This window comes from Haliotis rufescens, unplaced genomic scaffold, assembly GCF_023055435.1.
Source record: "Haliotis rufescens isolate VD_foot unplaced genomic scaffold, xgHalRufe1.0.p SCAF_93, whole genome shotgun sequence".
Classification (NCBI taxonomy): Eukaryota; Metazoa; Mollusca; class Gastropoda; order Lepetellida; family Haliotidae; genus Haliotis; species Haliotis rufescens.
Window position 1 is genome coordinate 1,109,280 of NW_025964387.1, and position 14,860 is coordinate 1,124,139.

Here is a 14,860-nt window from a genome sequence, read left to right on the forward strand (position 1 = left end):
TTAGGACCTACCGTCGGGATTACCTGCCTATCGTTTCAACTGAATATTGGAAGCTAAGCACAATACACTGTGTAACACGATATCTGTGATTTTCCTAACAACTTGTAATTCTTGTTTTGCAATCACAACGTGATTCCTGGCAATCCACTGGGTGTACGCTATTTGCATTGGTACGGTATGACCATTGTTCCGTGCTGTATCTCCCAAGCCGTATGTACACGTCCCAAATACATTTTGGAATGAGTTGTTTTCGTGAATTTCAAATACGGTGTCAATAGAGTGATGATGTCCGACTCCTTTGTCAGCATCGAAGTTAAGCTGTGAATTATTAATTGTCACACAAGTGAAATAGACACCGTCGGCTGTCGGGACGTCATTATCGATGGATACCTTTGAAACAGCTCCACGCGACCAATAATTCGCATGGGCCGGTAGCTGTAATGTTATAGCCCTGTCAAGTGTCATATATGTCGATTGATCGAAGCCCCTTCATTCAGATCACCGTGAGGTTTTGTATATGAACATGAGAGACGGAATGATTCTGGTAAGTAAACGCTGCATTATGTAAAGAAACTATTTAAACTACAGTTGGCATACAACACGACAATGAAAAGGATGTTGTAAAATTTTCCGTATAATTTTCCCCCCGTGTTTCATGTGTTCCCAGATAAGCTTTCAAAACGTTTATGGTAGACATGTGCATGATATTTCCAAATTCGACGCATTGTGACAAAAAAATATGCCCGACGCAATTCACAATTTAGACTTGAAAGATATGTGTCCGTGCATTTTCAAATGAACAATTGACTTGCTTCTGCATGTGTTTGTGACGGTTGCTACCGGTGGAGCAGCATAAGCACTTTTCGCGAACACTTGGAATGGTAGAGTCGACTCTGCTTTTGGCAGAGGCTTGGAGACTTCTTATGAATGTGGAAAGTGTTTTTTCGCTTTTATTAACGTGCTTATGATAATATCGGAATCCTACCTTGCTCTATGCAGATATTTTTTTATGATTAAGGAAAGGGTTACGTCGCTTCTATTTAATTAAATGTAAACAAATGTCATTGTTAAAAAAAGCTTTTGATAAATAAAAGCGACAAACCCCTTTCCATATGTATAAGAAATATCAGCTAAAAGCAGAGTCAATTGTACTATTTCGACTGTATCATGAGCATGTGTTTATGAAACACTTTAGATAGTGAAGTTTTTTTTCGAAAAGATGAGCGTACATTGCCCCCTAGTTGCACCCATCACAAACACGTGGAAGTCAATTGTTTACCTGAACAAACACGGAAACCCCCTGTTGCACATGCCTACGATAAAAATTCTAAACATCTTTACAAACAGACTTTTGAGCAAGAGTGGTACGACATGTACTTGTACTTTCAAAAAGAGTTAAGAACAACTGCGTTAGTGATGATTCCCTCAAATCGGGCGGGCGGTGATATCTCGTAAAACGTCATCCTATAACCGCTTTGTTACCTCGCTAGATCACGTTTGTTTTCTTTTAAATAGAATACTAAACGAGCTCCCGTGTAATACCAATTTTATGAAACGAGTGAATAGTTCTGGTATTTGACGAGCGAACGCGAGTCAGATACCAGAATTATTCATGAGTTTCGTGAAATTGGTATTACAGGGGAGCGAGTTTAGTATTTTATTTATTACTTGCCATTTATAACTTTTTTAGAATGTCACTGTCAGTTATGAATAGGCAGACACCTACACGATCCAAAATGTTTAATTTAATTTAATACCATACAAATTCCACAAAGTTATCGTAGCTCTAGGGTTATCGTAACTCACACTTTAACAGAAACTTATGACTGTCGTTTCGACAATACGATCGCCTTGTGCAACGGGACCTGCACCACAAAGTTTACAATAACGTCGCAATACTCTATGACGTGATTTGTGGAATTTTCTTGCAACATCCACCGGCGCAACAATGCCATGTTACGTCAGCCGAGCAACGGGGTTGCGGGGGTTATTGAGTGTGCATAAGCTCCCCTCAGTGATCTATTATGTCCTCACGCAATGCCGTTGAGTAAGCCAAGAGATGCTGAGGGCTTGCAATGTTTTTTAATGGAACTTGTTCCGGCAGTACAGTTGAACGCGCTACATTACACAATGTATGTTTATTAAAGAGGTGATCTTTTCACGGGCAAGTAATAAATTTGTTTCCAAAATGAATTATGGATTTCTAGTAAGTGTTTTGGTATCATTGTTTTCCACATAAAACTGGATTTCTAGTAATTGTTTTAGCATCACATTTTTCCTCATGGATTCGGATTTCTAGTGCTTGTTTTGGTATCATTGTTTTTCACATAAATTCGGATTTCCAGTAATTGTTTTAGCATCATAGTTTTCCACATGGATTCGGATTTCTAGTGATTGTTTTGGTACCATTGTTTTTCACATAAATTCGGATTTCCAGTAATTGTTTTAGCATCATAGTTTTCTACATGGATTCGGATTTCTAGTGATTGTTTTGGTACCATTGTTTTCCACATAAATTCGGATTCTGAATAATTGTTTTATCTCGATTGTTTTCCACATAAATTGAAATTTCTAGATAGTGTTTTGGCAATTGTTTTCCACATAAATTCGTAATTGTTTTATCACCATTGGTTTCGTAACTATACAATTAATGTTTATTGGTTGGTTAAATAAAAAAAAATAGATTGTCTCAGAAAATGCTTGATAAAAATAATTATGCTTCAGGCATTTGAAAAAGAGAAATTGTGTCACAAAATATACATTGTTGCAAGCTGTTTTCTTTTATTATTTAGCCTGATAATTTCAATTAACAAAATATCTGGTTTTGCAGCAGTAACTGAAACAAGTCTATACAACAACCCCCCAAAATGTCCCAAATAAATTTAGTTCCCCTATGTGTGTTGGTTTCTGTCAAACAGCTGGGTTGTACACAGTTGGCGCTCCATCATCAAATTTCTGTTCATTCATACACGGTATGCTTACAATTTTCGCGAACTCTCGTCACTGATTTTCAGCCTTCCATTTTCACAGCTAGTTTGCTTTTTACGCCCAATTGAATCTGTTTCGTAGGATAATGAAGACGTTGACCGCCTTTATTTAAGAATAACAGAAAATGATAAAGGGATTATGACCCCTAGGTGTTTCCGTATAGTAAATACACGTACCATACATTAGGAAAAACATGTATTTTATTCATCCTAAATGCGACATCTAAGGGACGGAAACACACTTGGGTAATATCTTCTATACCCAGTGTATTGTTTCCATAATCACTGACTTAAACATCTGATCAAGACATGGTACCACCACTGCCTAAGGCATTGTTTTATTGAAGATCTTCCATCCAATTTTCCCCTTGACAAATCGAGTCTTAAGAGTTTTGTATTATTTATTTGAAGCTTGTGTTGTTGTGCCAACACCAACAGAGAATGAAATATATGATTCCTGAAAAACAGAATAGAGGCTGTCTTTACGATGTATTCCCTTGACAACCGATGACTCGTGTTTATACTAAATCAAACAATGAAATGTGAGTTCGTGTGGAACTCATGCAAGGGAAATGAGCCAACTAGGGCATAAATTATTGTGTGTGCCTTAAAGGGCAAGTTCACATGGAAATGAACCTATTTTTCTTGTACTTTTTCCACATTAAAAGTGTTAACCTAGTCGTGTCATAGACAAAAATATAAAAATATCACAATTAATTAACATATTTTTTTCATTAAAACGATTTATATTTTTAACATTTACCAAGTGTTCTATTTCCATAACAAAAACACCATGGCTTATGCCCCTTGCAACATGACGTCATTGGTGCCAATTGATAAACATTATGACGTCATCATGCTATGTTAGAGCCGCTTCACGTGGTGTAGGTACAGCTGTGTGATTCTAGCGTCTCGGATGCCAGCCAGCATAGTGTTATGCTGAGTCACCACTGCGCCGGAGTGTGTCGTAGGCCATGTTGTTTTACCGAAAACTGGTACTTGATATCTTTTGCGTTGGGCAATAGACAGGGATCCAGTTGAACTGGCACCAATTACGTCATAATCTAAGGGGGATAACTCAGGCCTGTTTAGCTCGAAAAACGAAGGCCTCATATCGGCATATCATTTTCACACTATTGTGAGCTTCCTACTTTCACTGTGAAAAAAATGAGATTACATTTTCAAACACAGATATTAACTAATTCTAAAATTGCGTTTTGTTTAGAAAAAGAAAGAAAGTGATTTTTGCGTGTACCCTTCCCCTTTAAGGATAAGGATAAGTTTAATGGCAGCAAGGTTGTCGCATGCGTTGCACACGTTGTCAAGCTAGAAATATTGTCGTTTCATTCGTTGCCGCCTAAACGCTCACTGATCTCAGCGCTCTCCACTCCCCTCTCGCTTGAACAGTGGCTTGATTCGATAACACCTGGTGTCATCACTGATTATAGTGATCCATTCATATAATTGTCACTAATAGTTTGCCTGTTACGTCCAATTGAATCGGCAGATATCGAAAACCTAGTGTATCCGAACTCATGAAGTATTGACGTCGCCGGCTGATCGAAATGGTGCGTCGTGTCTCTCTCTCCCACTCTGACATGGAACATTAACTTTAGACAAGTATTGCCTCATACATGTTCAGGCTATTTATTTATATATGTGACGACTGCAGAACCTGGTGCAGATTCTCCACCATGTTTCTTGACTTGCTGACAATTTCCATCAGCATCGGATCATTATAACATACTTGATATTAATATATAATATACATGTATATGGAATTATATCAAATACACAAAAATCCAAAATATCTACGTTTCTGTCAAAACCATGCATAATTTATTGCACTATCAACTCCAAAACATTCAATCCTCTTTTGTACTGGATTCTTTAAACTCTCCAAACATCCACGCTCCTGAGCTAATTGAGAACAGCGAAACCGCCTCATCTGTTTCATACTTAGATATATGCTTAAAGATTCAGAATGACAAATATATTTAAAAAAAGACTGCATAAGAAGACGGATGACTTCAACTTTCCAATTGTCAACTTTCCCTTCATGTCGACCAATATTCCAGCAGCTCCAGCCTTTGGTGTCTCTTGGGGGTACGTTTGAGGTACTTTTGAGCAAGCCATTTTATTAAGACTTCAAAGAGCATCACGCGATTCACCTTTTCCGGAACGCCTGGTATCATCACTATTTTATAGGGATTCATACACTAGTGCACACGATATATACTGAACCGAAAAAGAAACATCACCTTGGATAGATATATGAGAAACCTTATTTGTCCAACACGCTAAACATACTTTGAGACATATTAAAAAGATGAAACATGGCAAAACTGATCTTCAAGGTTAAAATTAAAGTGTCAAATGTTCTTAAAGTGAAACACAACACTAGTCTCTGCGAAAATGGCATCACAAGTCAATATCTATTGTGTCCGCCATGTGCATTGATGACTGCCGTGCAACGTCGATACATGGAATGGATGAGGCGGTTGTTGAAGGCCATAACCACACACTCTTCGGCCTTGGTCGGACGTCATTCAGCCGTCTTTGAATCTGGTCCCACAGGTGCTCAATGGGATTTAAATCGCGACTGAGGGAAGGCCACTGCATGGTTCTGTTGCCATTCTGCTGGAGGAAGTCTCTTGTTGCTCTCGCAGTTTAGGCACGGGCGTTATCATGCTGAAACTCGCGGTTGCGGCGACGTGCCAAATGAGGTATGGCATGTGGTCTCAAGACTTGATCAATGTACCGAGCTGCTTTGACACCATTGCCTCTCCCTGGACCGATGTTCAGGAAGACTAAAGGGCCGACCCTCTGTGCAAGCCCAATTCCACCCCACAGCATGATGCTCGGACCACCCTACGAGTCTCTCTCAACAACACAAGCACCCGACTAACGTTCCCAACGGGTCGCAGGCTCTCTCTCTCTTTTATCTGCTGTTGAGATGCAGTAACGGCTCTCGCCTGAGACGAGGACTCTTCTCCACTGCTGTTGTTGCCAATGCTGGTGTTGTTGTTGACTGAAGACGGCCCCGGTGATGACGTGATGTCAGAATGGGTCATCGGTGTGGCCTGTGACAGAGGGGGTGTCTGCTCGTCAATCGTCGACTCACGGTGTCCGCACTAATGTGTCGCTGGTGTGTCCCCATGGTCTGTCATGCAGTCATGAAGCGATCTTGAAGATGCTGTCGCACAATCTGACGTCGGGTGGTGACCCTTGGTCTTCCACTACGTGGTCAGTCATCTTTAGTGTTGGTGGTCTGGTAACGTTGCTGGAGCCAGTTTGTGGTCCTTACGTGGACTTGAAATGCACTGGCTTCTTGCGGGCGCTTTGTCCAGCTTGCAATCGTCCAAAGGCTTGGTGTCTCTTGTCAATCTTGGCATGTGGTAGCAATTCAATAACGAATGAAAATTATCCGATCTGGGTGGATATATATATTTTTATAAAACTTTGACAAAAATTACCCAGATATTTAAATGACAACCTGTCATGCAATGTTACTTGGCGTGACGTTTCATTTGCGGTTCAGCATAGTAGGACCTGACATATCATGTACATGGCACGTTCGTTTTAGGGTCAACGCACTGACCTAACAGCGAATTTCCCAACGCTGCCGCGACGATCTCTGCAACTCAGCTGACTCACATGCAACTCGTACAGTGTCCATTAAACCCTACTTTAATGTATCAACTTATGCGTGTGAGCAATATGAAACGAACTGAACGCACATATACCTAGTTCTCATATTTACACTGCCAGAACCTGCTATGCCATTTTACCCAAATGAAGGGAATTTAGTTACGGCTAATTTGACTATGTAAGTACATATTTTATGTTGTATGTAATGGAGAAACCATTCCACCTCAGGAATGGTATGATTGTATAACCGGGTAGGCACAGAAAAGCCGAGGACGCGGCTTTTCTGTGCCTACCCGGTTATACAAAGCCGAGGACGCGGCTTTTCTGTGCCTACCCGGTTATACAATCATACCATTCCTGAGGTGGAATGGTTTGTCCAACTTATAAACCGATATCCATTAATCTATGTCATTTTTGGAGCTTATATTTACGCGGTATACGGGTCGCAAATAAGCGCGGTATAACGAGACACGCTTTAAAACAGTTGTTATCGTGGGCCGCTGCGCGGACTGCACGTGCAGAAGAGGGCCGTACGTGCAGAAAAAACCGCGTGCGTCTTTCCACATGGCATTTTGTCGTTGACTGTTCACAAGAGAGGATGTCTGACGATGACGATATTTTCCTTACTCAAAGTAAGTTAATTGATGAACATTCTGCAGAAAAGGATGAGGATGACTTTTGTTTCCGTTTTGGTGACCCTTTGTCAGGTTTTACAATTGCTCCTCAGGTTTTACAATTGCTCCCCAGGTTTTACAATTGCAATTGTAAAACCTGGGGAGCAATTGTAAAACCTGACAAAGGGTCACCAAAACAGCGTGTCTCGCTGAGTTGTCTTTCTACAAAAGAAAGATCGTCTGGGAGATGGTTACAACACCATGATAGGTTTATAAATATTTATAAAGCCTAGCTCTATGGAATTAGTGTCTATCCTAAATCGCAGAGCGAATGGTTATTTTCACGTTATCTTATGCAAATACGATGAAAGTATGCATACTTTATACATGTAAACAAATGAGACTGAAACACATGGTTGGTTGGTTGGTTGGTTGGTTGATTGATTGTCAAAGGAATATTCAGATTTGTGATAAGCTGCCGATCGACACTTTAATATTATGGGATATTTTTGGAGACACATTTTTCAGTCGGCGCTTCCTTGATATACATGTAGATTAGATACAGATAGTTTGTCAAACCGTCTCCCCTTCGCCTCCACCACAACAAATATTCGGCCAATATGAACATGAAAACTGACAGGACGTTGCCGTGGAAACATTCCCTAAACATTTGTTTGTATGTTGTTTAACGCCGCACTCAGCAATATTCCAGCTATATGACGGCGGTATGTCAATAAGCGAGTCTGGACAAGACAATCCAATGATTGACAACAAGAGCATCGATCCACGCAATTGGAATAGGATGACATGCATCAACCAAGTCAGCGAGCCTGACCACCCGAGCCCGTTAGTCGCCTATTACTCTCAAAGATCATGTTCAATTGTTTACCGTTGAGGAGTTTACGATGATACATCCGCATTATCATGTTTACCATTATAAAACTCAACGTGCTTCAAATTTCTCCGTTAATCGCCACATGCGATGTCCATCTATTTGACGACCTTTTAACACTGCAACGTTATCAATATGTCATTTGTTGGAAAGCATGATCCATTCTGCTGATTAGATTTTCAGTTTTGGTGTAACTGGCGGATACAGTCTACAATTAACAATGTGGGAGTGATGAAGCAGCCAATGGCCTGACTAAATGGTAGCACGCTGCTGTCAGCAACACTCTTGCAATATTAAGGCGGATGTTAACAGAATTGGCTTCCCACATGCTGGGGATCGAACCCGAACCTGATCAACGTCGATACATGGAATGGGTGAGGCGGTTGATGAAGGCCATAGGCACTTGAGCCCACACTCTGAGGAACGCCTGACGCAGTTCAGCTGCAGTTTCGGCCTTGGTCGGACGTCATTCAGCCGTCTTTGAATCTCGTCCCACAGGTGCTCAATGGGATTTCAATCGCGACTGAGGGAAGGTTCTGATGCGATTCTGCAGGAGGAAGTCTCTTCTTGCTCTTGCAGTGTGGGCACGGGCGTTATCACGCTGAAACTCGTGGTTGCGGCGACGTGCCAAATGAGGTATGGCGTGTGGTCTCAAGACTTGATCAATGTACCTAGCTGCTGTGACACCATTGCCTCTCCCTGGACCGATATTCTGGAAGACCACAGGGCTGACCCTCCGTGCAAGCCCAACTCCACCCCACAGCATGATGCTCGGACAACCCACGAGTCTCAATCCAACGCTGACACCCAAAACTGGGAACAATATGAAACTTGAACACATGGCAAATGTTTAATCTGGGGTAAGGTAGCTGCGGGTACCCTGGAAATCCTAAAATTATGTCAGATAGCGTATTGTTGCGGTTCTAGGGTCATCAAGTGCCCAACCCGTGACGGATCTGCCTCTAATTGTGGAAGCGGTTGACGAGTGATATGACACGGATTTGATGGAAAGCAGTTGGTATTTGACGAATTTGAATGAATTAAATCCAGTCAATTTGATATTCAGATTAAAGCGACTCCCCTGTGAATAGCTTTATGCTATGGCTGTATTGATCAATGTGTTTTACTTGTCTCCCCCATGCACCACACACATGTACATGTATTCACAGCTGCCAATGACAAACAGCTTTGTTACTAAAACATCGGTAATCCATTCAGCTACAAATAACAGACGTATGCATGATCGATTATTACGCTCGCAGAAGCGTAGATTGCCGTCAGTACTGCACTATGTACACACTACATGTACACTATCGAAGACCATGTTGCCTTGTCTCGGCGGCAGTGTTGGTATTACATTCGAATCCGACAGATTTGTTCTCTATACTGATTTGTAAAGATAAAGGCCTAGGCTCAAATGACTTTAGCGTCGTCTGAGCCTAGGGAGTCATTTGAGCCTCCTGCACCGGCCACACGGTAGCCACTTCAAAAAAAAAATAGTTTAAATTGCCTACCTACCCGTCATATCATTCATTTATATCTATCTCTTTTCACAAAGTCAGAAAATACTTATTTCATGTCAATTAATCAAAAGATTTGAAGAGCAAATACGCTGGGACAACCGATCATGTCAAACCGACATCGAACATCTCAAAGAGCAATATAAAGTTTCAAGCAAATCGTAAATAAATTGAATAAAGTGTTAAACAAAATCAACAAACATATTTCTAAAACTATCCAACTTACATCTACGTTAGTATTCCCATCTTTTCGCGCGATCGTGTAATGTGAGTCCAATGACTTCTCGGCATTTGTCGCCTCAACACGATGTTTAATGCCAAAATAAATGCATGAGAAATCTTTGTCACTGGTCGTAACCTAAACACAGGTCCCTATTTCCTGCTTTAAACGTTTAAAATAACAAGATCTTTCGTCTAATTCTGAAATATATCATACACAAAGACGGTATAAATTGTTGTAATTTGACTGGCTGTCTTAGGTCATGTGCTTGATTTTGACCAATCACGATCCTTATGTTAGATTACGAGTGAGTGAGTGAGTTGGGTTTAACGCCGATTTTAACAGTAATCCAGTTACTCCCTTAATGTGGGAGGAAAGCCCGAAGTGATGCAGGTCTTAGACGTTTACCACCTCGGTGAAACCCACGAGCACGGGTATGGTGCTGACAAACCTAGAAACATAATCGGGGCGAACCGGGATTCAAACCCACAATCATACTAGGTTTCTGGCGTGCCCAAGGGACGCAACTCTGCACAGCGAATCGCGGAGCCTTCATTAATGTAATTTAGAAAGTTTTATATATATATATATATATAAAGAACAGTAATGTTTCAGATGTTTTCAAGATCTCGGTCCCCAAAAAGTATGAGAATCTGTACTTTGCAAAGGAAGTGTTATCCAAAATATACTATTTTCAAAAATGAATACTAGCCCCTTTTTCTAGCGCTCATATACAGAATCGCATTCTTGATTAGATTAAACAGTTTTGCATCGTAATACTTAACTCGCATACACTATGTGGTCACCGAAAGCGTAAAACACCCCAGAGAAAACTCAGTTCTGATTTACCTGCTGAATTTGAATAAAGGAGTCCCGTGAAAATGGGTCATCCGTTTCATATATAGAACTATGCATAAAGATTCAGAGTGATAAAATACTCCCCACGAGACTGTATGACAAGAGAGACGACTTCAACTTTCCAATAGTCCAATTGCTTTCTGTCGAGCAATATTCCAGCAGCGCCAAGCCTTTGTTGTTTACATTTTGAGGTACTTTTGAAGTACAATCGAACAAGCTTGTTCTGTGATGATTTCAAGATATAGTCGGAAACGTACAATAGACTCTGCTCTTAACATAGATTTCGTATAATATGGAATGGGTTCCGTCGCTTTTACTTGCAAGGTTTCGCTCTACTCTGCACGATACTGTTATGACGTGACACTGCTCACTGTGACGCAAAGATGTGACGTCAGGATTGGATATAGAAACGCTCTTGCAAGGTGTTGAAATATCGAGTTTTCTGCCCAAAAATTATTTCCACAAATACTTTGAATATTGTTATAACCGCAACTGTACATTTTATATACTAAAAGTGTTCATATCGTAATTTCAAAGTGACTGTCGACAATGATTTTGAAACACATACTTTATGTAGAAGCTTAAGAGGCGATTTGGCCGTCAGATCAGCTGGTTCAATCAGGGGAGCTCGGGGTAGTTGTAATGTGAAACCTCTGACCAATCAGAATCGAATGTTTTCTAATTTCATGTAGAATGTGACGTCACTGGCTTGTTACGTCACACTTCGAGTTGCCACTGAGTGTCAAAACACATCATTGCCACACACAAATATGCCACCGAATATCGTTCTGTGGATTATGTGAACTTGTAATAATGAATGAGTTAATGTTAGCAGCACGGTTTACGGGATTTAACGAGGTGAAGATTCGTGAAAAAAATCCATTCAACGCGTAAAAATCCGTGCAAGTCTCTATTGACAGATGTCACACTCTGTTCAACACATATGTTAAGAATCCCTATTCTTGAAGTACAATGATGTAGTCAATGATCTTACAAAGGACTCTGTAGATAGTCCTTGTGATTATGGAAAGGGTTTTATCTGTGCATCATGAGAATGGATTACTGACGCAAAATAATGTCCTGGCATATATGAAATTGTGCTTTCAATACACTTTTCAAATCTTGCAATCTTGTACTTTTAGTAACAACCTTGCTCCAATCCCATGGGGACTCATACACAGCTTCATCACAAACCCACTTATCGTAAATCTACCATGCATGAAAATCCTCACAAGGTTGTAAACACCTTTGTATCTGCTATGCACTCCCCCCAGACTCATAAAACGGCAGTGCTGGTTTAGTGATGAGCCTAATAATGACCGACGGTTACGCCTGAAACATTAACAACGTCTTTGTATACCAGTCTATGGTCGTCATGTCAATGAAAGAAACTATGGACATTGTAAAACTGTTGTACCGTCACATGTCTTTGTTACATCGTGAAGGTTGGTATATATTACAAAGTCGACTGGTGAGAAATGTATGAATGTTTGCAGTGAACTACACAAGCATAACATATCGGTGTGGAGTTGTGAACAGAGAACGCAAGAACATATTTAGTCTCAGCTGAACCAGATTGGGTGTAAAATGCAAAACAGTGATGAAAAGTTAACGAATGGATCACTGAAAGTCAATGATGACACCAGGTTTTCGTGAAAAGGGTAAGCATGCTTTACAATTAGCGCCCACACCTCACACAAGTCTCATAAAACACATAACGCCACATACTTATTTTGAACTACGTCTGATGTGTAGGAGTGCAGATATGCTGGTTCTTACAAGTAGTGTAACACTTAAGAAATATTCGTTTTGCAACATTGTTGGGAGCAGTTTTAATGTCTCGGCCCAAACATTTATTTTGTAGTTGACTCGATAATTGATAAATGCTCCTGAGCTTATTATGAAACGCGGGGACCTCAGTCCACCAGGGGGTGGTCGGGTAGCCTAGTGGTTAAAGCGTTCGCTCGTCACGCTGAAGACCCGGGTTCGATTCCCGACATGGGTACAATGTGTGAAGCCCATTTCTGGTGCCCCCCGCCGTGATATTGCTGGAATATTGCTAAAAGCGGCGTAAAACTAAACTCACTCACTCACTCACTCACTCAGTCCACCAAAAATAAAAGTAAATACAAAACACAAACCCCAGAGAATAATCAGACTCGAGTATCTGCCAAACGAATGTCACCAGTTATGATGTCAAACATCATGTACACATTTGGTGTGAAGGAGAACACACGAGCAACCGTCTTTTCCTTGGCGAAAATCACAGATTCCCTCTGGCCATTCATTCATACGAGCCGATAGTTACGAGTATCTTCTCTCACTCAAACACATCGGCACTTTTACTCTTTGAGAAGACATTCTTTTGTTGAACACATATGACAAAAAAACCAAAAAACTTAATTTTTCAAAGTGGTTCTATTGGAAAATATTCGTTACAGCTGATGAACGCGTGGCAATGTTCATCAAGAGTTGACATGTAAATGCACGAGACAGGGCTCCTTAAAATTCAGTAGGATCCTAAACGAGTACTTTATTAATGCTTCTGAGAACATGCTGGCGGTTGAAGGGGCAAAGGTACAAAAGATCATTGAACCAGTCTATATATACGGTTCTCCTGTTCTTCAGTTCATCATTATTCCAGCTATATGACGGCGATCTGTAAATAATCGAATCTGGATCAGACAATCCAGTGATTGACACGATGAGCATCGATCGACGCAATTGGGATACGATGACATGCACCAACCAAGTCAGCGAGCCTGACTACCCGACCCAGTTAGTCTCCTCTCACGACAAGCATAGTCGCATTATACGGGAACTTCACGGGTCGTTATGATTGTAATACCCATGAGAATTATACAACATTCACAATGTCTCGCTATTTACAGTAATCATAATCTTTATTTTTGAATTTGAAATATCTTTATAGACTGTCAAAGAGTTTTATCATTTAACTGAAGCTTTTATCCATGACATAAGCTTACCACATAAAAACATGAATCTCATATCCAAATGACATAAGTATGCAAATAAGATAACCGGAAGTGGGACTTTTTTCGTCGGTGCTCGTGAGCAGCTGTTTACAAACAACATCCATTCTGAGAACAATTAGTGCCATATTTATTCTGACCAGCACAAGCAAATATCCAACATTAATTCGCGGAACACTCCTTCCCACACGAACGTCGCTATATAAGTGCAATAATCTTGGACGCGACGTTAAACCCAATTTCACCTCACCTCACCTTCCCACACGAGACATTCCAGTTTGGTGGTGAAATTCCCGTCATGCTCGTGGGCAGGTGTTTACAAACAACATGGATACATTTGATGTTGGGGCAACTGTTTTAATAGATCGGAGGATCGAAATAATGTTTCGCCAAATCAAATAATGCAGACAACTGGTCACAAAAACATCCATTCTGAGAACAATTTCTGCCATATTTATCCTGACCAGCACAAGCAAATATCAACATTAATTTGCGGAACACTCCTTCCCATACGAGACATTCCAGTTTGGTGGTGAAACTCCCATCATGCAAAGCGTCCCCGCGCATAATGTCCAAATCGCCAGTAGACAACACAGTCAGTGGTCTTGTTTCTGGTTTCTGGTGGTGTCAACAATATGTTTGCAGACAACATTACTGGTGGAAACATTACGATTAATCTCGTTAAACCTCCAAGCCAGTCAAAAGACCGGATTGTCATTGAAAGTGACAGTGACACCGTCTTTAAGCACACTCTGACCTCTCCCTCACGAGACATTCTCAAAGTGAGAGCGCGGTTTGATTCGAAACCTATATATCAGTGAGATTCAATCAGATATATAATCAAATGACTCAAAATCGATGTTGTTACCGTTATTAAAGGAATAATTATTCTGCAAAACTCTGTTCAAATATTTTGTTTAAAATAATCCGCGTAACATGTTTCTCAGCGAAGGAATATGCCATGAAGGAGTTAAGAGTTTGTCTGTTTTGGTTCACAGTAACTTTACACGTCAATAGAAAACAAGTATCATTACGGACGATCTATACGTAAGATTTTGACAAGTTACTGACGGTAATTCTTGAAAGGGGAAACAATAATGTGAAAATAATAAATAAAATTCATCA

General features: G+C 40.5%; 1 protein-coding gene across 1 annotated transcript in view; it reads left to right on the forward strand.

Annotated features, from left to right (window-relative positions):
- Window positions 1-286: 286 nt before the first annotated feature.
- Window positions 287-14,860, forward strand: part of LOC124131979 (location of vulva defective 1-like) — a 92,567-nt gene continuing 77,993 nt past the window's right edge. The window contains exon 1 of the mRNA XM_046495533.2: window positions 287-544. Within this exon, the coding sequence (XP_046351489.2) occupies window positions 518-544 (27 nt within the window). The 5' untranslated portion in view covers window positions 287-517. The remainder of the gene's footprint in view (window positions 545-14,860) is intronic.